At 39.2% G+C, this 24,086-nt stretch overlaps 1 protein-coding gene and 1 long non-coding RNA gene across 2 annotated transcripts in view; one reads left to right on the top strand and one right to left on the bottom strand.

Annotated features, from left to right (window-relative positions):
* dnah5 (dynein, axonemal, heavy chain 5) overlaps positions 1-24,086 on the top strand; it is a 154,113-nt gene that overhangs the window by 30,114 nt on the left and 99,913 nt on the right. Inside the window, exons 29-52 of the mRNA XM_046043902.1 lie at positions 407-625; positions 1,718-1,780; positions 2,055-2,293; positions 3,543-3,690; positions 3,891-3,983; positions 7,543-7,742; positions 7,930-8,083; positions 9,061-9,224; positions 9,489-9,645; positions 10,698-10,910; positions 11,161-11,385; positions 13,106-13,278; positions 14,623-14,693; positions 15,602-15,709; positions 15,926-16,113; positions 17,112-17,306; positions 18,158-18,292; positions 18,567-18,674; positions 19,274-19,427; positions 19,698-19,844; positions 21,047-21,288; positions 21,646-21,822; positions 22,694-22,898; positions 23,110-23,252. Coding sequence (XP_045899858.1) covers positions 407-625; positions 1,718-1,780; positions 2,055-2,293; positions 3,543-3,690; positions 3,891-3,983; positions 7,543-7,742; positions 7,930-8,083; positions 9,061-9,224; positions 9,489-9,645; positions 10,698-10,910; positions 11,161-11,385; positions 13,106-13,278; positions 14,623-14,693; positions 15,602-15,709; positions 15,926-16,113; positions 17,112-17,306; positions 18,158-18,292; positions 18,567-18,674; positions 19,274-19,427; positions 19,698-19,844; positions 21,047-21,288; positions 21,646-21,822; positions 22,694-22,898; positions 23,110-23,252 — 3,921 coding nt within the window. The remainder of the gene's footprint in view (positions 1-406; positions 626-1,717; positions 1,781-2,054; positions 2,294-3,542; positions 3,691-3,890; positions 3,984-7,542; positions 7,743-7,929; positions 8,084-9,060; positions 9,225-9,488; positions 9,646-10,697; positions 10,911-11,160; positions 11,386-13,105; positions 13,279-14,622; positions 14,694-15,601; positions 15,710-15,925; positions 16,114-17,111; positions 17,307-18,157; positions 18,293-18,566; positions 18,675-19,273; positions 19,428-19,697; positions 19,845-21,046; positions 21,289-21,645; positions 21,823-22,693; positions 22,899-23,109; positions 23,253-24,086) is intronic.
* On the bottom strand, positions 4,643-5,240 carry LOC123967712. The gene is made up of 2 exons (XR_006824328.1): positions 5,165-5,240; positions 4,643-4,923 (listed from the first exon to the last, which is right to left on the bottom strand). It is a non-coding gene; the product is annotated as an uncharacterized LOC123967712 (long non-coding RNA).

The raw sequence follows: 24,086 nt of genomic DNA, 5'->3' as shown, positions 1-24,086 counted from the left end.
TTCTGTTTTTTTTCTGTCAAGATGGGGTGCTGAGTGTACATTACTGAGAAATAAAATGAACTTTTTTGATTTTTGGAAAATGACTGCAATGAAACAAAGAGTGAAAAATTTAAAGGGGTCTGAATACTTTCCGTACCCACTGTATATGCTTTCAGTTGTGTACCTGAGAGCATTTCTGTGGTGTACATAGTGAAAATGGTTTTCAGTAGAACTGTATACATGAACATTACTGCATTTTATATTAATACAATGCATTTATGTAATGTTTATGAAAGCGTTGAGGTTGAGTCCTGTATCAGAAGGTCAATGGCGGTGCAGATGTTTTATGTAAATGTTAAATTAATTGCCAAAATGCTGATGTATGTATGATTTGCCAATATTTCTCAACATATTCTCTTCCTCACAGGAGTCCTATGCCATGCTTCATAAATATGAGCTGTCCGTGGCAAAAGAGGAGGCCGATAAGGTGGATACGCTGCGTTACACCTGGGAGAAACTGCTGTCCCGGAGCACAGAGGTACAGAACGAGCTGGTGGCTCTGCAGCCCAACTTCAGAGGAGAGCTAATTGGCAATGTGGAAATCTTCCTGGAAGACTGTCAACATTTTTACCAGGATTATGGGAAGGTAAACGAAAAAAGCGAACGAACATGCACGACGCATGTGCACATTTCTGTACACACACTTCCAAGGCTCAGACTACCCTCATAACCACCTACAGAGTTGTGCTAACTTCAAGCATCCCATCAAGCCCATCAAGCCCATCAGTGATTTATTTAAATGGCAGCACATAATTTATTTTTCTCCATGTGGTCACATGTGAGGCTGTGAAAATACCTATTTGTTGGATAGAAAGAATTTTGATGTGACATTAACAGAATTTCCACTTTCCTTAAAATATTTGGTTTACTACAGTTTTTACAATTTATACTATAAAATCATAACCTGGATTATAAAGTAAGTCCACATATACACTGTGGTTCAACTGATCTACACATTGTATAAATGCAGAATCCAGTTTTTTTAATGAATGTGCAGATATTTGTTAAACAGTTTAATGTAAGGGGAAAATACAGAGAGACAGAGAGAAAAAACACTGCTGCGCTGGTAGTGGTGACTGCGCCCTTATTATTAGACATTGTATATACTGTAGAAAGTACAAACCATCTGAAGTTGCTACAGAGCTGTTAAAGCTGACTAAGAGCTGATCCAGCTGTTCTACCATCATCACAAACTGACATCGCTTCAGATGATTGATTAGAGGAAAGGACTATCACTGTCGCCTCACAACAAGAAATTTGCGGGTTCAAACCCCGGTTGCCCCGGCCTTTCTGTGTGGAGTTTGCATGTTCTCCCCGTGCGTGGGTTCTCTCTGGGTGCTCCGGCTTCCTCCCACCATCCAAAGACGTGCGGACTAGGTTAAGTGGTGACCCTAAATTGTCCTTAAGTGTGAGTGGTTGTTTGTCTGTGTGTGGCCCTGCGATGGACTGGTGACCTGTCCAGGTTGTACCCCGCCTTTCGCCCGATGTCAGCTGGGATTTGCTCCAGCCCCCCCGCGACCCTGTATGCATGATAAGTGGTTGAGGATGGATGGATGGATGGATGGATTCCTTCCTTGTTACATCTTTTCTTACAGGACAGACACAAGTGAGTGAAATGTGTATGCATTTAAGGGAATTGGTATGTACCCATAGACTTACTTTTTCCTCTCTGTTTCAGGATGGCCCCATGGTGGTTGGGCTAGCTCCTCAGGATGCCAGTGATAGACTCATCATGTACCAGGTTTGTTGCGATGTTACAACGATCTGAGCTGGGCATAATAATTAAGTCAATTATTTAGTCTGTCAATCAGGTAGTGTGTTTGTAATTTGGGTGTGGAAATGACCTGTTTCCCAACAAAGCCAGTAACATGATATACTCAAAGACATTTTCTTTTTCATTAATTGCAAAAGACTTAACTGTACTTGCTTTTCTACTGTCTGTAAAATGTATACATTAAGATAAACATGTACTGTACTGATTTGGGATATTTTGTTGACATTTTTCTCCTCTTAAGAATCGATTTGACAACCTGTTCAGGAAGTACATCACTTACACGGGTGGAGAGGAGCTGTTTGGACTTCCTGTTACCCAGCATCCCCAGCTGTTGGAGATTAGGAAGCAGCTGACTCTGCTGCAGAAGTTGTATGGCCTTTACAACAATGTCATTGAAACAGTCAATGGTTACTATGATATCCTCTGGGCTGACATTCACATCGAGAGGATCAATAACGAGCTACTCGACTTTCAGACGAGGTTAGACACTTAATTTACTTTTCCGTTGAAAGGTTCAGTGTTTTAGACCTCTAGTAGCACTATGGAGCTGAGTGGGTCTGTTTTGTTTATCTTATGAATGTGCACATTTGCAGGTGCAATACACACATGAGCGGATTAAACAGTGACGATCCGAGTCAGTCAAACACACTGAGCCATGAAACTTTTTGTTGGCGAAGCTATGCAGCTACCAGAGTTACGGTGTTTCTGCCGTTGATTTACGTCATTAAACCACGGTTATGCTGCGTGATCATGCGCAGTAGACACTGGTGCCAACAGGAAATAACCCTGTAGTAGTATTTTATTGGTCCAAAACTGGCTTCACTGCTCTCCATTCAAATCAGCGGGATGGCCTCGTCCAGTAATATACTGTCTATGTTACAGGCCAAGATATCTTGCAGTGTGCCATCAAAGAGCAGTGAAGAAGAAGACTGCAAGCTAGTAAACATGGATGTAAACAATGCTAAATTTAAAATGAAATAAAACTCAGTGTTGCAAATGTTTTATGGGAATGGAGTGAGTAACACTGAATCACTGAGTCATTTTAATCCAAGTTGTGCTGACCTGAACTAAGTGGAAGGCACACTGAGACGTCCAGGAAATAAAACCAGCCAATAAGGTGTTTTACTGAAACTAAAAGAGTAACTTTTGCACATAGTAATCGGGTTGTCGTGTTGCCAGAGGAAGTGAGTGGCCATCAAATTAGATTACTACCATATGAAGAAAAATAACATCAGAACAAAAGAAAATAAAAGAGAAGGAAAATGAAATGACTTATAATCTCCTTCCCTTCAGCATCACCCCTTCCTTGGCCTCCAAATACAAAGTCTTTCCCCTGGAGTCATCCTATAAAATGGTTTTCATCAAGTATTGCATGAATGCTCCGAAGGATTTCAATTTCACCATTTCCATCTATGTTTATCTCTGCACTCTGTCCTCTTCATGGGTTTATTCATTGTGCATATGTCAAACAGAAATTGAAGGGTGAAGAAGCTCGGAGAATACAAGTTAAAGTAGTTTTTAATATGTCTCAATTTTTGTGTTCTCCTGACAGTGTGAAATTAGGGGAATAGGTGCTGACATAACAGCTCCTTCCTCTAGCAGAAGTGCTGTCTATCAGTTTTAGATGTTATTTAGATGCTCATATACACCTTTTGGACATGTTTTGTGCAGAATTAATCTGTAATTTGGAATACAGTAGTTTGTTGTTAGTGTATCCTTTAACTTCCAGGTGTCGCAAGCTGCCTCGTGCTCTGAAGGAGTGGCAGGCTTTCCTGGACCTGAAGAAAACAATTGATGAATTCAGTGAGTGCTGCCCTCTGCTAGAACTCATGACTAACAAGGCTATGATGACTCGCCACTGGAAGAGAATTACTGAGGTCAGTGAAACAAGGCTGCCAACAAACCGCTGCAGTTGCACGTTATTTTCACATAAAAGAGAGCCATTATCAACACCTATTGTTAGTTAATTATGTAACAGTAAAAAAAAAATAGCTGTTGTCTTGACATAGTAGTCTTGGTATAAATAGACACTCATTTGCACACTATGAACAACAAATCTATCTGGTTTTGTGCCAAGGTGACTGGGCATACCTTTGAGGTGGAAAGTGACACATTCAAGCTACGCAACATTATGGAGGCTCCTCTGCTCAAGTATAAAGAGGAGATTGAGGTAAGAATAATACGCTACATATGCAGGCCAAAAGAGAGGCTGATAATCAAAGGAAACCTTCACATGCTTTCCCTGGTCCAATACATAGATGATATTGAAAAATGTTATTCCCAATAAATAGCACAAAAGTTGTATGGAGAAAATATATATATTCGATACATTTTCAAATAGATGTGTTTAAGATCAAGCATAATTTTACTACTGGCCATTAAAGTGGCTGTTGACACATGAATAATTTTCTCTGATAAAAATCTAGCAGGCGTCGTTTATGGAGCGCTTGTATGTTTTATTTATTTAGTCAACATATTTGTAGCTTCAAAAAATTCTCAAAATTGGTGATGATGTAAATGAAAAAACTCTTTAGTTTCAATGTTGATAATGATGATTGTATGATTATGTACCAGAGTGGCAACATTACTGCATTACAAAACTGGTAGTGATGTGTTTTTTGCTAACCAGCAATAACTGTTTGCCAGAGCTGAAGGAGGAGCAACCATAGGTACAGCAGCAACTCGGTGTGGCAGAGCACTGGCAGAGTATATAGGTCATAAGCACTTGCAGGTTTAATCCCAAAAATTTAAATGAATAAACTTTTTTTCTATGATATTTACTATATATACTAATGTACGCATGTCCTGGCAGGGATGATGATGATGATCTTGGTAGCACTTTATAATTTTATTTTTATAGCACACTTCACAACAGAAGTTATCTCATTGCACTTTTCATGTAGATCAGGTTTGGACCAAACTCTTTGTGGCAATTTTCTCCACGAGCAAGCACTTGGTGACCTTTTTACAGGTAGAAACCTAAGCAATACCTTCACTCAGGGTGAGCGGTCATCTGTTAATTGTAGCAGTGGGTGTCGAGCAGGAACATCGGGGCACCAGGGAGCCCACAACCACAGATCCAGATGCTACAGCTCCAGAGCCAGGAACACCTGCAGAAAGAAAGTGATAGGAGAGAGGAGAGGGACGAGAAAACACAAAATTACAGGAGAGGGAAGAAGTAAAGTTATAATAGTAAAAATAGTAAAATGCAAGAAAGGAGCTAAGTGCATCATGGGAAGTCTCGCAGCAGTCTAGGCCTTTAGCAGCATAAGTAAGGGATGGTTAAGGGCTCACCTGAGCCAGCCATAACTACAGTATAAGCTTTATCAAAGAGGAAAGTCTTAAGCCTACTCTTAAATGTCAATATGGTGTCTGCCTCCTGAAACCAAACGGGATCTGATTCTAAGGGAGAGAAACTTAGCTGAAGGCTCTGGCTCCCATTCTACTTTTGGATACTCTAGGAACCACAAGAGTAGCCCTGCATTCTGGAATCGCAGTGTTCTAGTGGCGTTATGAGGTGCTATGAGCTCTTTAAGATAAGATGGTACCTGAACTTTGCAGGTGAGTAGAAGGATTTTAAATTCTGCTCTGGATTATACAGGGAGCAATTGCAGAGAAACCAGTATGGGAGAGATGTGATCTCTTTTCCTAGTTCTTGTCAGTACACATGCCACAGCATTCTGAATCAACTGGAGAGTCTTAAGAGACTTGTTCAGGCAGCCTGATAATAAGGAATTACAACAATAAAACCTAGAATTTACAAATGCGTGGATTTGTTTTGAGACAGGATATAACTGATGTTTGTAATGTTACTGTTTGACAGTGTTGGGCAAGTTATTCAGAAATTGTAATAAGTTACTAGTTACTTATTACTCCTTAAAAAAGTATTAAAAGTAACTAGTTACCTTATTAACTTAAGTTACTATATTACTTTTACAACCCCCCCATTCTACAAAGTGACGGACAACCCGTTTAGCAGCTCATTTTAGAAATGAATCCACAGTCAAACTGAAAACACTGCAGCATCCCAAATCAGAGGATGCTATAATGCTATACATTAAAGGCTATGTATATACAGTATTTAACAAAATAAAACACAATGCAGTCTCTTCCAACTTTTTAACTATAGCATATTCATAACAACAGCAAGGATTATGTTTTTGTACAAAACATGTGTTTAACGTCACCGGTTGAAATAAAAAAATAAACCCCATCCCGACTTGAACTATAGACCTTCTGTTTTTCTGCAGATGCTTCAATAAATAAGATATAGAATTTTTTGTGTTTTAGAGTTTAAAGCTGGTTGCACAAAATTTACAATAGACGACAATGTTCTTTGCATCTTAGACTGTGACACAGAATGGCAACACTTACAGCTGTCGAAACAACGCTTATGTCCCTCGTTCTCCATTCCTTTCCTTTAGCTTTTTTTCTAACCACTGACTTGAACAACAGAAGGTCTGGCTTCTCAAATTGAATTGCCGCTGACCTGCCGGGCAGTCATGCATTCACATCAAGGACAACAAAATGTTGTTCAAGTAACAAGTAAAAGTAATAATATTACAGTAATGCTGTGAGAAACTGAGTTACTGAGTAACGCTTTACTGCCCAACATTTCTGTTAGACAAATTTTGCTTTATCAAGTTGTCAGAAATAATAATAGTCAGAAGCCTCAGTTTGTTACAAATGCATTTGCGTTCATCAAGCAAAAAAGAACAACTAAGTAAGAGCAATGTGTGAGTCTGACCTTTATCCCTTCAGTGCAGGTGGAGTACGACCTATTTCTCTCTTTCTCTCTAGGCAGTTAAGTTGAGTGTAGAGATGTGTGTGTGTGTTCAGTTAAATCCTCAGTTTCTGGTTTCAGTTGTTGTTGTTTTTCTTGCCTTAGTTACTATTTTCTTAGACAGAAGGCAAACACCGTGAAACTGCACTCTATCTGTGCACAGAGATAGCATTTCTAAGAATTCACTATGTTTGAGTCTGACCTTTATGCCATTGGTGCAGGTGGAGTGCGACCTATCTGTCTCGCTGTCTCTAGGCAGATAAGTTGAGTGTAGGGGTGTGTGTGTGTGTGTGTGTGTGTGTGTGTGTGTGTGTGTGTGTGTGTTAAGTTAAGTCCTTAGCTTCTGGTTTCAGTTCTTGTTTTTCTTGCCTTAATTGCCATTTTCTTAGTTAGAAGGCAGACACAGTTAAACTGCACTAAATCCTTGCACATAGTATTTCTAAGAAATGCAACTTATAACAAAGTAAAACTCAGTTCATAGGTGCTAAAAGGCAGTTCTTGAAGTTTTATGTGGGGGTTAAAGGACATACCCAGATTAAATATAACTCGAAAGATTCCTTACAGAGACGCTTGAGGTCAGGGCAATGCCATCTATATTTTTAGGTAATGCGTCTCTGATGTTTTTACTGGCAAGCACAATAACAGAAAATTGCAGGTCATCCAGGTTTTTACATCCCTAAGACATGCTTGAAGTTAAGCTAACTGATTGGTTTCATCTGGCTTTATCGATATATATAATTGGGTATCATCTGCATAACAATGAATGCTTATGGAGTGTTTCACATTAATATTGCCTTAAAGAAGCATGGATAAGGTCAATAGGACTGGTCCAAGTACAGAACATTTTGGAATTCCATGACTAACTTTAGCACGCATGGAGGATTTGTCGTTAACATGTACAAACACTAACACTGGTATTGCTAATGTTTTAACAAATCTTATGCAGGATATCTGTATCAGTGCTGTGAAAGAGCGAGATATTGAGCAGAAGCTGAAGCAGGTGATCGCTGAGTGGGACAACAAGACTTTTACGTTTGCCAACTTTAAGACACGCGGTGAACTGCTTCTGAGAGGAGACAGCACATCAGAGATCATTGCCAGCATGGAGGACAGCTTAATGATTTTGGGGTCTCTTATGAGCAACAGGTATGTTGAGTCTCATAATCATCAGTATTAGCATGTTGATGAGTGCCATTAAATTAAAATGCATCACACCACCTTCTCTGCCCCCACAGAGGAGTGGGAATTTATTTGACTGCATTTGTAGACTACAAGCTGTCACTGTATGTGGTATAATAATGAGACTAACATGCAGATGTCATTTATTTCCCAGGTATAATACTCCATTTAAAGCCCAGATTCAGAAGTGGGTTCAGAATCTTTCCAATACCACTGATATCATAGAAAACTGGATGACCGTCCAGAACCTCTGGATCTACCTGGAGGCCGTGTTTGTAGGAGGAGACATTGCTAAACAACTGCCTAAGGTAGATTACAACACAGTGAATTTCTCATATTCGATTCTCTAATCTAATTGAAATTAAATGTTTATCAGGCTGAAACACAAAACCCCGCCTTATTTGATGCCTTACATTTATAGTTTCATTAACATAATATTTGATCAGAAATAAAGCAGTTTCCTGAATGTTTTCTGTGATGATTCTGTGTAATTTAAGGCATTAGTATCCTATATAACTTGTATTTTAATTTTCAGTTACACTGTAGTTCATGGCCTTGTAAAACAAAAAACGAAAAATACAAAACAAATCAGTGTTTGCATATTAGGCAAGATCCACTTTTTTCATGTCTTTTCACCCTAAATATGTGTCCCTGGTGTGTCTAAAGGCCCCCAAACAATGAGAAAAAAACACCCTCTCTCTTTTTCTAAAGCTCAGTCTTTAAGTAAATGTGTGTGTAGATTGAATTTGGCTCCCTTCTTGATGTCATGGAGGCCCAGTGCAGTAGACGGCCCCGCTCACTGAGTACATACTGAGTACAGCGCTCTTAGCCATGCCCCCATTATCCAACCTGTTTTTTCCAACACCAAGTGGTCATTCCATCGCTGATCTACAACTGGAGGTTGTCATTTACAGTCATGTAAACATTTTCTAGTACATTTACATTTATTCATTTAGCTGACGCTTTTATCCAAAGTGACTTACAATTGCTATACATCTCAGAGGACGCACACTTCTGGAGCAACTAGGGGTTAAGTGTCTTGCTCACACAATGGTGGATGTCTCACAGTGGGAATTGAACCCAGGTCTCCCACACCAAAGGCAGGCATCTTATCTATGCACCATCACCACCCCTTTAGACACCCAAAATAAAAATATGAACCTGGAAATTTGCATAGTATGGGATCTTTAAAACAAACAACCAATAGTTTGTTTTTGCATTTAAAAAAATAATTTAGAATACAACCTCTGTTAATTGGATGAATAACTGACTAAACCTTTTTTAGGAAGCAAAGCGTTTCTCTAACATTGACAAATCATGGGTGAAGATCATGATGCGAGCCCACGAGATGCCCAATGTAGTACAGTCATGTGTGGGGGATGAGACTATGGGACAGCTGCTTCCTCACCTCCTCGAACAGCTGGAAATATGCCAGAAGTCACTTACAGGGTGAGTACAAAGGACCAAAATCCTAATCAACTCAGATGTCAGAACAATATGAAGGTTTGAAGTGTGAGTAGTTAAAGCATAATTGAAAGAAAGGAGTGAGTACTTTTTAAAACTGTTACGATAAGTAAATATTTATTTGAAGTGTTTTGCTGCCAAGTATTGTACATGTGGTTTGTTGTGTGTTCAAACAGACTATTGCAGGTAACTTTTTAAATATTATTATTACTGTTATCATATCATCATTGTTATCATGATGTCAAACAGCTATTTGGAGAAGAAGCGTTTGATGTTTCCTCGTTTCTTCTTCGTCTCTGACCCTGCCCTGCTGGAGATCCTGGGCCAGGCCTCTGACTCCCACACCATTCAGGCCCACCTTCTCAACGTCTTCGACAACATCAAATGTGTCCGATTCCATGACAAGGTGAATTTTTATATAGCACAAATTTCCACTTCCTCCTTCAGTTGGAGGTCACTGTGACCTCACAAAATATGTTTTTATTCATAACTCAAGAATTGAAGATTATATTTCACAGTTTGATTGGACAATGAATTGACAATGACAAATTTTTGACTCCAAGGTCAAAATGACCTTGATATGTTTTTGGCCATAACTCAATAATTGATGCATTATGACAAAATTTCACACACATGTTGTGGAATGGAATACAATGATGAAGTGATGAAATTTTTTACCCAAAAGGTCAAAGGGCAACTTCACTGACATAATGCCCTGGGTAAACTCTTTTTTTTGGCCTATCTTCAACACCTGTGACTGTGACCATATTTTACAGTTGGTTGGACACTGAACAGGTGATACTTTTGACTCAAAGGTCATTGATTCCTCAAAATAGTTTTTTAGCCATGAATCGGGCGATTCAAGATTACACACACATGCACGTTGACTGTAATGACACAATGAGTAACAACAACAACAACAACAACAACAACAACAACAACAACAACAACAAGCACAGTATGGGCTTTCCTCCATCTCATCCATTCTGCCTTTCACTTCCTGCCTCATTCTGAATTTTGAGCGTCATTGGAATCACTTCATTCTGAACGACTTAATGAAGCACACCTAATCATGATGCTGTAGGGAGCTTTACCTACAGCAGAGGCAAATATAGAGAAAACAAAAGCACCACATTTTGTGGAGCTATATCCATCTTCTCATAGTAATCAAGAACATGTGTACCTGTTTAGCCAATACATTCTTCATTAATCAGTTCAACAAAGTATATTCTGTAGAATCATACATATGTACAGTATCATCAAAACCCATCTGTCCTTTTGCAACAATTTTTTGAACAATTGCAACAGACAGAATAAAATACAATCCAAGGCCATAAAATTTAATTTACTAATCAGAATAATGTAGAGGAGGAGAATACATGCATATGTCATCAAATTATTTTCCTTACTTCACAAGTGGAAAAAAAATAATCTATCCGTGATTACCATCTTCCACAGGTATATGACCGTATTCTGGCTGTATCATCACGGGAAGGGGAGACTATGGAGCTAGAGCGTTCTGTGACAGCAGAGGGGAATGTAGAGGTTTGGCTCAATGCTCTGCTGAAGGAATCCCAGAGGTCTTTGCACCTGGTGATCCGACAGGCTGCCCTGACCATCCAGGACCCTGGCTTCCAGCTCGTCGACTTCCTCAACTCCTTCACTGCTCAGGTAGATAATAGTTGGAATCAAAGAACTAATCTACTAATGGGCCATGCTGTACCATTACTCTCTGTGATTGCCCACCAAGGACTGTGTACTAAGAAGAAAACATGTTGGATAATTGGTTTTATATAAACTAGACCAGCATCATGAATTTTTCAAGTCCTTCTCAGCTTTGATTCTGTGTTCAGGGAGGTAATTAAAGTAATAACATTTGACCATTACACAATGATGTGATCACCAAATATCCTTGATCCAGGTGGGCTTGCTAGGTATTCAGATGATATGGACAAGAGACTCGGAGGAGGCTTTGACCAATGCTCGTTATGATCGCCGCATTATGGCCAAAACCAACCAGCTCTTCCTTGATCTGCTCAACACACTGATTGACATGACCACAAGAGACCTGGAGGCTGTGGAGAGGACTAAGTACGAGACCCTCATCACCATCCATGTCCACCAGAGGGACATATTTGATGAGCTGGTGAGTATATTGTCGGTCATTTAGTAGTACTTCAGTAGCAACACCATTAACAAGTTGCATTTATTTTTTCACCACAAGGCTAAGTCTTTACTGCAGCTGCCTGGGTTCAAGTCCAGCCCGCAGCCCATTACTGCATGTCATCCCCTCTCTCTCTCCTACATTTCCTGTCTCTCTTTAGCTCTTCCTATCAAATAAAAGCAAAGCCTAAAAATTCTTTAAAAAAATAAATAAAAGGAGTTAGTCAGCATGCAAAGAATTTGTCTGTGTGAGGCATAACATTACTAGCATCAATTTAGCGGTGGCTCAGAGCTATGGTTACAGTAAGAACCTCATGTTAACCATGGGAACGATCAGAACAACCTCAGTGAAAAACACATTAATATCTGTTAAAAAAGCAGTCTTGTGCGTAGCCAAGTAATGTTACACAAGTTTCTTTGATGTGCTGCTTGTATGTCCTGTTCTGATCTTCCAGAGGTAGCTAGTCATTGCTAAGCTATTTTGTTGCTTCTCTTAGCATGTCAAGTTATTTGGCAGACTTTGTGTTGTAGCTGCTGGCTAACTGAGCTGGTCTTTTGCAGAAGAGAGTTTGGTTTTGCCTCGAGTCTGCTCCGAGCAGGACACACTAGGAGACAGAGCTGCTGTCTGAAGCTTCGGTGATGAAGTCCAGGAAAAAGAGAGAGAGCAGAAGTTGCCCTGAGGTTTGGTTGATCAGGGCAGAATTGGGCTGAATTCTTTTCAAGTTCAGTTTCTGTTCCTGTGGTCCCAACAGCTGCAGAGAGTCAATGCTATCTGTAAAAAGTTATTGGCATTGGCAGCTAAGTGATATTTAGACCTAGAGAAAATGTCTAGAGAGACTGTCTTTGAAGTCTTCCCTCAAGGCACTGTAAATTGGATGGCTGATCTTCAAGGTGAATAGCACAGGTATGAAGTAATTTTATGTAGACATTCAAGAAAGGTTAAATCAAGTACAACTGGACTTGGTTGAAGATACTGGAAGACGTTTCGCCTTTCATCCAAGACCCTTCTTCAGTTCTCTGCTTTTAGATGAGAGGCAATATGTTTTCCAGTATCTTCAACCAAGCCCAGTTACCTCTGATTTAACCGTCTTTGATAACAATGATCTGGATGACTTAAAATCTTCACAGAAATCTTTATTTTGACATTTTTATTTAATCCCCTTATACTTTTTATTCATTTTTATCCCCTCATCTTCTCTCTCTCCCACAAATCTTGCACTTGTCCTACCCATTTTTTCCCAAAAATCTTTTTGCTTTGACTCACTTCTCTCTTCTATAATAGATCCTCTTTGTCCACCTTATACTTTTTATCTATTTGTATTTCATCTCTCTACTCATCACCCTCCTTATTATGCCCGATTACTCATTTTACCTGTGTCCTTGACTTACCTCTTTCCTGCCATCCTTCTCCCCTCTTTTTTTACCTTCCTTCCACCTCAGTTTCATATCATGGCCTCTCATCTCTTTAGTTTCCTCCTCCCCTTAACTGCCTCTCCCCTTCCTTCTAACTTTTTAATATAATCTTCCTGTCACCTCATGCCCCCCTTCATACGTCCTGCCATTCCACCCTACTTCCCTCTTTCCTCCTGCTTTTTTCTGTCCCCTCAAATCGCCTCCTGAATGGTGCCCTTTGATTTCCTATTCTTCACATCTTCTCTTTTTCCCTCCTCCTCACCCATTATCCTTACCCTTTCTCCCTCTAGTGCCGGCTCCATGTCAAAACCCCCAACGACTTTGAGTGGCTGAAGCAGGGTCGTTTTTACTTCAATGAGGACTCAGACAAGATGATCATCAACATCACAGATGTGGGCTTTGTCTACCAGAATGAATTCTTGGGCTGCACTGAAAGGCTTGTCATTACACCGTTGACTGACAGGTAGAGGCCCACCCATGGAAGCACACACACATATGCACTCTGATAAAGGGGAGAATTAAAATGCTAAGAATGTACTGTCAAATGATGAACACCTATTAATATTTTTCACGTTTTAAAAAGTATCTAACATGCCTAAAAACTGTCAGAAAGTGTGTATGTTTTATCATGGCTGTAATGGTTAAAACTAAGGGCTTCAGTATGCTTCAAACACAGTGCTAACAGTTTATGAAACCGTCTTCTGAAATGCCCTCATCACCAATCTAGGGACAGCCACCCAGTCATCTGTACTATTAGTCAAAAGTGTACCTAACTTCCAAAAGAGTTATTTCTAGTTATAGAGTTATAATTAACAATGAAAGCATCTAAAGGTTTAGGTTTCAAATCTTGAGAAACGCAACACAGTTTGGATTGCACCGTTTGAACAAGACACTCTTGAAGTAATTGCACAGTCTCAAAGAAAATGTCAATTTGGTTGTAAACAAGTCAGCAATTATATACAGCCTTGATACTGTACCTCATAGATATATCAGCCATTTAGAATGAGTTACAGGGATTCAATACGTTTTTTATCATGATCAAATCAGAAGAAAAGAGGCAATGGCTCACAGCAACAACAAGATATTTCATGTGAGACAGAGAGATTGCACTGGAATTGGGAAGAGAAGAAATTTGAGGGGATGAGTTGCACAGATCACCATCCAGTGTCAGACTAACAGAGGGAGAAATATGAGAAGAGACAGGGGGGAAGTAACAATGAGAAAGAGATGAGAAGAGACGGCAGCAAGGAGGGCACTCTCCAAAGAAGTGGCATGCTGGCCTTATGGCCATAGGCGACAGGACAGCCCTGATTTTCCCATTGCCTTCTTTCCCTGCCTGAAACTCTATCTGATTTATTCTCTTCGGTGACAACATGCTTTGCTGAGTAGAGTTAAAACTGGTAACACGGAAACAAAAGGGACAATGATGATTTGAAAATATTCAGTTTTGGTCATTCTCTGAAGGACAAAATTTATTACAAGCACGGTCACATCATGAGTTTTGACTATAGGCCAGCCATACAGTGAAAAGGATGAACAGTGTTTAGCCAGAAGGCCTGGGTCAGGTCCTGGTGTCATTCCTCCTCTCTGCTGAAGTGTCCTTTAGCAAGACACTTAATCCCCACCAGCTTCAGGGTTTGCATTCTCTAGCTGTGCGTGACCTCCAACCTCACTGTGGAGAATCACAGCGTATTAGTTTTATTTTGTGATAAATTCAGTGTGAGGGGAAAATAAAAACTGCTTTGTGAGGAAGCAAATTCTTGACCTTATTGTGCTTATGTAATTTAACCTGTCTATTTTTGGTCAGGTGCTACATCACCCTAGCCCAAGCTCTCGGTATGAGTATGGGTGGAGCCCCTGCTGGTCCTGCAGGAACAGGTAAGACTGAGGCCCGAAATATTATCTAAAAAGAAGAATTGTCTATGATATATTGATGTTATCCAATTAGGAAACTTTCTTAGGCAGGACTACAGACATTAGCCTAATAGTATACTGGTTGATAGATCTTACTTCGGTCCTGCATACAAATCAATTATGCGGCAGTAGTCAAACGGCATCAAGAACATGCAATATTGACAAAATTTTTACAGTAATTACATGACTCTTTGTCCGTGGTCATGTCCCTTGTTAAATTACAGTGATTCATAACCTGGTGGTCGAGACCTCTCCAAGGGTACCAAATTAAATCTCAAGGGTGGTGAAATGATTAATGTGATAGGAAAGAAGACAAAACATTTGGCCCTGCTGCACAGTTGTATGTTATTTTTTTCAAAATGTTGTCCTCTTTGTTTTAACTTAAGTAGATAGTTTTAGCTTTTCAGACAATCACATAATTCAGATAATTATCCACACGAGTAATCAGAGAAGTTTAAATGATCACTCATAGGTGAAAGTCCTGGACATACTGTATGCAGCCTGTGATGAGATTAGATTTGATTTATCTTTATTGTCATTGTATGGAGTACTGTAACAACGAAATACAGTTCTGCATCTAACAAAAGGCAAGTAAAGTGCAGAGTAATGCACATTTGTAGAGATAATGTATAAATAAACTGTTATGAGTAGATATTAATATGCTAAAATATATACAGTATACAGTATGAACAGAGTTAAATGAAGAAGAGGGGTGACAAGTTGACATTGCTTCATTTTAAAAGGATCACAAACCGAAAAGCTTGGGAGCCAATCAATTTACAGTGAGTTTTAGTTGGTGTTATGTTTGGAGAATTGGAGAGAGTTGGAGAATGCACTTCTCTCTCACTTTCAAATCTGCCTTTTGTTATCAGGTAAGACAGAGACCACAAAGGACATGGGTCGCTGTCTGGGGAAGTATGTTGTGGTTTTCAACTGCTCTGACCAGATGGACTTCAGAGGCCTAGGAAGAATATTCAAAGGTAAGAGTCACAAAGCAAATGGGTTTTATTATGTTATTGCAAATGAAGCAGCACTGGAAAAAATATATGGATGAGCCTTAAACAGGCTAAAGGTTTTGTGCACAGCAAGGAGGACAAGGACCACGGGTTGTTTTAAAGGAATAATAACTAGACAATGAAGAGACAATTATATATTGTAAATGAAATATTTTGGAGTTGCACATGTTTTATTTCCAGGTCTGGCTCAGTCTGGTTCGTGGGGCTGCTTTGACGAGTTCAACCGCATTGACCTTCCAGTTTTGTCAGTGGCAGCCCAGCAGATCGCGATAGTTCTCACCTGCAAGAAGGAACGTCGCAAAAACTTTGTCTTCACTGATGGAGAAAATGTGGATATGAACCCTGAGTTTGGCATCTTCCTTACCATGGTCAGTGACACAGCAGCGCCATTATTTCAAAATTTAGATAGAAACTGCTATTCATGTTGATATAGTCAGGGATACCATTTTCATGGTATTATTCCAGTTAATGAAAACTTTATGAAGAAAATCCACATACTCAGCTGATGGAACTGAATATTATATACTGTCCTGCTGTGCAGTGTTACGTTGTCTGTAGTAGAAAGTAAAAGGTAAGATAGAAGCTGGCTGATGCACCTGGGTACAGTACATGCACCTGTGTGCACGCAGCGTCTTGGACATTACAAGAACCTCCAGTTTTAGCTGCTGGACAGCTTGATGATACATATTATATGCAAATAATAGTTTTATGATTCAATGAGTGTAGCTAAATGGAATCGAATTGGCCCAGGTCTTATTTTACAAGCCAGTTTGGATGATTCTAAACAAGAGGGTCCGCCTTTTAATAATATTAGCCAGTGTTCATATCATACTCTTCATACAGTAATAGTTAGATCTCCTTGCTATCCCAAGGTAAATCATTAAACAGAGAACAGTGGAATTATTCTCCCATGGGAGAGAGGTGAGAGATCATTCTCGCTTTTATTTTTAGTGTGCGTGTGTGCGTGTGTGTGTGTGTATGTGTGCATGTACCTGTGTGTATTGAGACCGTAATCAAAGGCTGACTGTGGAGAGGAGGGTCTAAGCTCTGTGCATAGGGATTAGTTGAAGAAGAAAAGTGCTTGCTATGAACGCTCTGCTCTGGCGTGCACATATATGCTATAAATTGGACAACTTGCAGATAACTGCATACCTGTAACTCTATTAATCAACCTGCTGCTTGTGTTTCTCTGTGTTGTGTGGTCCACATGCTCTTTTTTGTATTTATTTGATGTATTGTTTGTTACAGTATGATCTGGGATCTAAATGTTCTATGTAATATTGAATGCAATATTATATTTCCTCATTATTAAAGTTTCCCTATTTTCACACCATTTAAAACTATTTTTCTTTTCTTATATAAACAGAACCCGGGTTATGCAGGTCGCCAGGAGCTTCCTGAGAACCTGAAGATCAACTTCCGCTCTGTGGCCATGATGGTCCCTGACCGTCAGATCATCATTAGGGTGAAACTGGCCAGTTGTGGGTTTATCGACAACATGGAGCTGGCCCGCAAGTTCTTCACTCTTTACAAGCTGTGTGAGGAGCAACTCTCCAAACAGGTAAAACAGGCAAAATGTGACACTTTCTATTCTTGTTTCACATGGTTACAAAATAATTAATTTTCTCCTGGTTTGTTATCAGACTTTGGTGTTGCTAACTTCTTACCACCCTGTTTTTTTCTATATACAGTATTTAAAGTGCTTAATTTATATTATTTGGAGGATCACAGCACACACAATGCAAATATTTAATATGGAGAAAAGAATCAGAATAGCTTTTTTTGGCCAGGTATGTGTACACATTAAAGGCATTTGATTGTGGTTTTACATTGTAGATAGTAAGACTTCATTTTGCAGGTATGATATTTATGTTTTGAAAAAGAAACTGCATTTCAAAAATGAAAAATGTTCTTATCTAATTTACACTTATCTAATTCAAGTATTTAAAGCAAAGCTTTTGCTTTAAGGGATCACAGTTGCGCTTTACATGTGGGAATTCACAATATAATTCCCAAGGTCCAAAACATTGGAAACCTCACAAATACAACAAATGGCAAAAACACCATACACAGTACAATTCCCTTTTGACAAGCATTTTTCTTGATGAAGGGTTAATGAGTCACAGCTTGGCATTAAGATTAATTGCTTATTTTCTCAATCTCCACTGTCACTGTTGGTGCCTAAAGCTTAATGCATCACAATGTAGTTATCTTTGACTCAAGACTTTGTTTAATTTCTGTCATCTACAATGTTATTGAATTTGCTTTGAAGAGTACTGAAATAATTATAAATGCTTGTTAGAGAGGCTAGAAAAAGTAGGAGCATTCATAAATTGCTGGTTTTACACAGCTGTCTGCAAACATATCACGATGAATGATTGCAAATCTAAAATGCTATTTGTGATTGTCCAGGTTCACTATGACTTTGGCCTTCGGAACATCCTGTCAGTGCTGCGAACACTGGGAGCAGCTAAACGAGACAACCCCAGTGACACAGAGTCAACCATCGTCATGAGGGTCCTCAGGGACATGAATTTATCTAAACTGGTCAGTCTAGAGTAGAATCAAAACAATTGATCATCTGATAGATAACCTTAATTGCAAAGTAAAAATTTATACTTATTTTCATGATCAGAAAATTTGAATAAAAAAGAGTAAACTATTAATTTAAGGAATAAAAAAGTCAGATATCAAAGATAAAAGCAAAAAAGAGAAAATGATTGATTAAAATTTAATTATGAATTGACAGATCTCATTTCATTCTCAGTTGTTTTATGTTTTTATGGCTTTTTACTAACTTGTGTCTGTGTGTATTTGTTAGATCGACGAGGATGAGCCGCTCTTCCTGAGCTTGATTGAGGACCTCTTTCCAGGGATCCAACTTGATAAAGCAGGCTACCCTGAGCTAGAGGCTGCTATCGACAGACAGGTAGGGGAAAGTGAGAGATGAGTTTGCCTGCTGTGTTTTTGCAAGGGAGAGTGAAATGGCAGATAAATGCAGTAGAATGGAGGAAAAGAGGGGGAGAGATAGAGAGAGAGTGAGTGAAGAAGCTGAGAAAAATTAGGCGAAAGACTAATCGACAGTGAGACCGTTGTATCTTTCATGTCACTCTTTAAACGCCTCAAGATATAGCTCCCAAAAGGAAACAAATGGTGCCATTTACCATTTTTCAGGACATAACCTAACTGATTGTGGCAAACACAGTGCAGAGAAAACACAAAGTAAAAGATACAGTCAAATGTTAGGTCTTTAAATTACTGTGCGTTAAATGCCTTCATTCCTGCAGTAATGCACATTTGTCGTTAGCTTTGCATGTATCCTCTTCAAATGTATGTGAAACTGTATGTGATTCTGTCAAGACAGAACAATATACCGCCCTGACTGTATCACCCAGAACATGGCATAGTACTGTGGATGCATACAATACCAGTTAAAAGTTTGGACACACCTTTCCATTATATCTATGTGCTTAGTATAGTAAATATAGTAGAACTGCAGACTTGTTTACTATAATTCTTCTCCTTAAGGTTGAGGATGCAGGTCTGATCAGTCACCCTCCCTGGAAGCTGAAAGTCATCCAGCTGTTTGAGACTCAGAGGGTCCGACATGGCATGATGGCCCTGGGGCCCAGTGGGGCCGGCAAGACAACTTGTATACACACGCTAATGAGAGCTATGACGGGTATGATTTAATGCATGTTTTGGGATGTACATATGATCAGAAAAAAAGACACACAAACTTGGCTGATGATGGAACTTGTCTGTCTGTGTGTGAGAGACAAAGACAGATAAAGCGAGAATCAAAATGTCTGCCTTTTAAACTTAGTGATACCTCATAAATCATTGCGCAAAGTCTTTTTTTATGTGCCTGTGTTTGTTTTATTAACATGTGTTAGATATGCTTACCTTAAAAATAGGACGCATGTCTCCATCAATGTCTTTCTTCTCTCAGAGTGTGGTCAGCCTCACAAAGAGATGCGCATGAACCCCAAAGCTATCACAGCACCTCAGATGTTTGGCCGACTGGATGTGGCCACGAACGACTGGACTGACGGCATCTTCTCCACACTTTGGAGGAAAACACTGAGAGCGAAGAAAGGTCAGAAAGGTTGCTTGCTTAACATTGATTTTACAGTTGGAGATGAGAAGAGCAGACATTGTTAAAGTTAAACTTGTGTAAATTAAAGTATATTTTTATTTAATATTTCATCTTTACAGGTATTTGGCATTTGATTTTATTGGCTAAAACTTAATATTGGTGTAACCTGATTGTCTTCCAATGTCACAGGTGTGGTCTATGAGAAGCTTAGCACATCACAAGCTGTATTAACGTGTGTTAATTGGCAAAATAGGGAGCATGGTTTTTATAACAGCATCCTCTATCTAAGTTAAAATAAGAGAAAGACTGAAAAGATGATAGGGATGCCTGCTGAGTTAAGAAATGATTCCTCAAATGATTAGTACTCCTTTCTTTATGTCTTTGGGAACTTTGGGAAAACCAGCATGTTAATATGTTGCAGAGAAGTTTAAATATCTTGGGACATCCTTGCATCCATAGTTCAAAGCAGTAGCAACAGCTGCTTTCTTCTCTGCCCTGATCCTAAACACTTCATAAAAAATGTATGTGTGCATTGGTATGAATATACATTATGTGTGTTTGCTTTTATGTGTAAAAAATATGCATTTGATGTATTCAGTATATGTTCTCATGCTGTTGTGCATATCTTTAAAAGGGATGCATTCCATATATTTGTGGATGATGTTGAGTTGTTACAGGGCTGCAGAGTGAAGTATTCTACATGGAAAATAAATGCCTTGTGAAAATAAGCTGTACTTATATTATGATTCAATACATTCATCAGCAGCATCCCAATAACATGTGTAGAAATGCGGCTGATGGCTCATGTGCATTAATTAATCACAGTTGTATTAGTAATTAATTATTTGGATTCTGTCCAAACTGTGAGTCATTTGGTTTAAGACCAGGAAATGTAGGTCAGAAATTGAAGCGCAACATTAAACATCTGCATCAGACCAAACAAGCATCCTTACCTCACACGAACATCAACCACGTGACCAGTAGCTATACTGTAGAACTCAGTAGTGTTTGTTTTTGGATCTAAGTTTTTCACATTTTGTTTTTAGTGAGACTTGTGGTGCCACCTGTGCTTCGCATAAAATGCATATTCAGAGGCTTTTTTTATTCTGCCGACTAGCAAATTATAGGTGAAAGCACTACGTTATGCATCATATCATATTCATACTCATGAAAACGAACAAAAACACTGTTTTCTCTCTCAGGAGAGCACATCTGGATAGTCCTGGATGGACCAGTTGATGCCATCTGGATTGAGAACCTAAACTCAGTTTTGGATGACAACAGAACTCTGACACTGGCAAATGGAGACCGTATACCCATGGCTCCCAACTGTAAAGTGGTTTTTGAGCCACACAACATCGACAATGCCTCTCCAGCCACTGTTTCACGCAATGGCATGGTGTTCATGAGCTCCTCTGTACTCAACTGGAGCCCTATACTGGAGGTGAATCAACAATGAAAAACTGATTTTATATATTTTTGTTTCCCTACACAAACGCTTATGCACTTATGGTATAGTATGTATTGTACCTCCTAAATAACATCTTGATCAGTTGTTGCCAAAGTGGGTGGGGCGGTGACGGGCAAAGGGTGTCGCAAGATTTATCATGTCACTATTTTTTAATATATATTTTTTAATTAAAATAAAAACATATATAGTAACTACATTTTCAAATATATCAAAGCAGAAGAAAAATCAATAAATATCACAATAACTGTCTTAAAAACGGTTTCTATGCAGCCAACTCACAGTTGCCGGTTGATAGTAACACAACATGCTTTCCAATATGGTTGTTCTCAGAACTGGTTGAAGAAACGCTCCCCCCAGGAAGCAGAGGTGCTGAGGGAACTCTTTTCTTCCTCCTTCTCTGAGCTCTACCGCTTCAGTGTGCAATCACTAGAGTTCAAGATGGAGATGCTGGAGGCCTTTGTCATCATGCAGTGCATCAACATGCTGCAGGGACTAATACCACCAAAGGTAAGGTTACAACTGTTTTGAATTCCCATCCATGGGACAGACTGCACTTAGACAGCATTTAACTGTATTTTTTAGTCATGAAAAGGTTAATTCATATTTCCAAAACAAAATGACTGTCAGTGTAAAAGGGGAAATTCATATAGACAGAAGGCGTTTTGAATAATTTGCTGTTCTAAAAGCCCGAAACAGTTGGAAGCTAATTGATGCACTTGAATAATAGATCTGTAATCAATCAAATACTTGTTACTTGTATTACAGTTTGTGAAACATAAACTGATGCAAGCTTAGTACTGCAAAGAAAAGGGAAAGAACAAAAGAATTGCGCCTTTTTTCCCCAGTTGTTAATCACACAATTGAAAAGGTACTTATTAATTGAATAAAGGCAAATTGACACCACCAACGGGGTTATGAAAGCTCTAACTATGCCCTCTTCGCTTCATTAGAGCATAAAACCATCAGTATTTATTTATTTTTTTAAATCTTGCTTTTTAAGATAATTGGGGTTGTTTATGTAATGACTATACCAGTAAAGTTGATTAGTGATAATTTGTTTTTGCAGAATCCAATGGTTAGGTTTCTTCATTTTAGTTGAGAGACTTGTTTTTCTCTTGAATTTAGGTTCATAGTTTGAGGGTCTAAACCTTTGCATTAACCTGTTGCGATTACATCTTGTCAGATGTTTAATGCACTTTGTTACTTTGCTATATAGGCTGGGAACCCATCAGTGTCATTTTATTTGTGATGAAGCCAATAAACTTGGTGTAAAATGTGAGAACATGTATATTTTCAACTCATGATGTGCCCCCTGCCTTTTCCTTTAAGTTTGCTTGTTTGAAAGTCCTTGATCAAATAAATAAGTCTTACTCTACAGGAGCAGTGTGGTGAGTTATCCAGAGGGCATTTGGAGCGGCTGTATGTTTTTGCCCTAATGTGGAGCACTGGTGCCTTACTTGAACTGGATGACCGGAGAAAGATGGAGATCTGGCTCAGAGGGAACGACAGTATCTGTCTAAACTTGCCAGACATTCCTCTTGACAGTGACGACACCATGTTTGACTACCATGTCACAGCAGATGGTATGCATGCATTGATAAACAGAAGTTAACATCTGCAGATTAGATGCCAGGAAAAATCAAAGCTGTTCCTTGACAAGTAGAAGCCTTGTGCCTCCTGCTGCACTTTGTTTTGGCAGCAGGTGCATGTTGATGCTGCCACTGTCATATTTTGGGTTAATATTTACACCACGGTTTACCTTTTGTAATGCATGCACATTTGTTCTTCTTCCAGGTCAGTGGGTCCACTGGAGCACCAGAGTAGAGGAGTATGTTTATCCATCGGAATTCACCCCAGAGTACAGCTCCATCTTGGTCCCCAATGTGGACAATGTTAGAACAGACTTCCTCATTCAGACCATCGCCAAGCAGGGCAAGGTGAGCTTGGCCAAAAGAAAACAAAAGTAGTGCATGCCTATGTACTGCCTATGTACACTGCCTGTATACTGCCAGTCAGAAATTAAAGGCCACATTCATTAAAGAAATCATAACTCAAAATGAGCTTGAAAGTATAAAACATCTGCTTGATGTTTTGATATATGTTTTTATCAACTGTAACGTTGACTCATGTTTCAAGTGGCACATCACCTATAAAGGAGCTGTGAACAAGAACATTAAGTATATACAAGTCCCTCTTCATAGCTTTTTAAGGGTTATGATTATAATCTCTTCTCTATACTCGATACTTTACTTAAAAGCCCATCAAATTCTCCACAACCAGGCATAGCGTGTGTGTGTGTGTGTGTGTGTGTGTGTGTGTGTGTGTGTGTGAGAATCATTCAGGTTCACAATGCCACAAGAGGAAAGTGGGGAACTTCTGTGTGTTGGTAAAGAGATGGTTTTTGTGAGGATGAGATTTCATTTACTTTGATTAACTTTGAAATCTCCTTCAGTTCGGTTTACTTTTACTGGGTAAATTTTGCTAGCTTTTTTCCCAGAGGCTGATGGATCTAGCTGGTGAACAAAATTATACTTACCTGAAAATATGTTTTTATGTTAAGCTGTGATAAAGGTCCAAACTGCCAATAGCTTATATGTCTAGTACAGTAGTTTTTTTATTAACTCCATCTGTAGCTCCTCACATGAAAACATGTAATGCTCTCAGTGCCAAACTGGTCTTAGATTGAACCTCTACATATTACAGCCTGCTGCATTTGTCAGCTCTCATTCATGTTCCTTGTCGCTAAACACAAGCCTGTGTCATAGGCTAAC

The sequence above is a fragment of the Micropterus dolomieu genome, linkage group LG03 (assembly GCF_021292245.1).
Source record: "Micropterus dolomieu isolate WLL.071019.BEF.003 ecotype Adirondacks linkage group LG03, ASM2129224v1, whole genome shotgun sequence".
Classification (NCBI taxonomy): domain Eukaryota; kingdom Metazoa; phylum Chordata; class Actinopteri; order Centrarchiformes; family Centrarchidae; genus Micropterus; species Micropterus dolomieu.
Note: the sequence above shows the minus strand (reverse complement) of the source record. Positions and strands in the feature narration are given on the sequence as shown.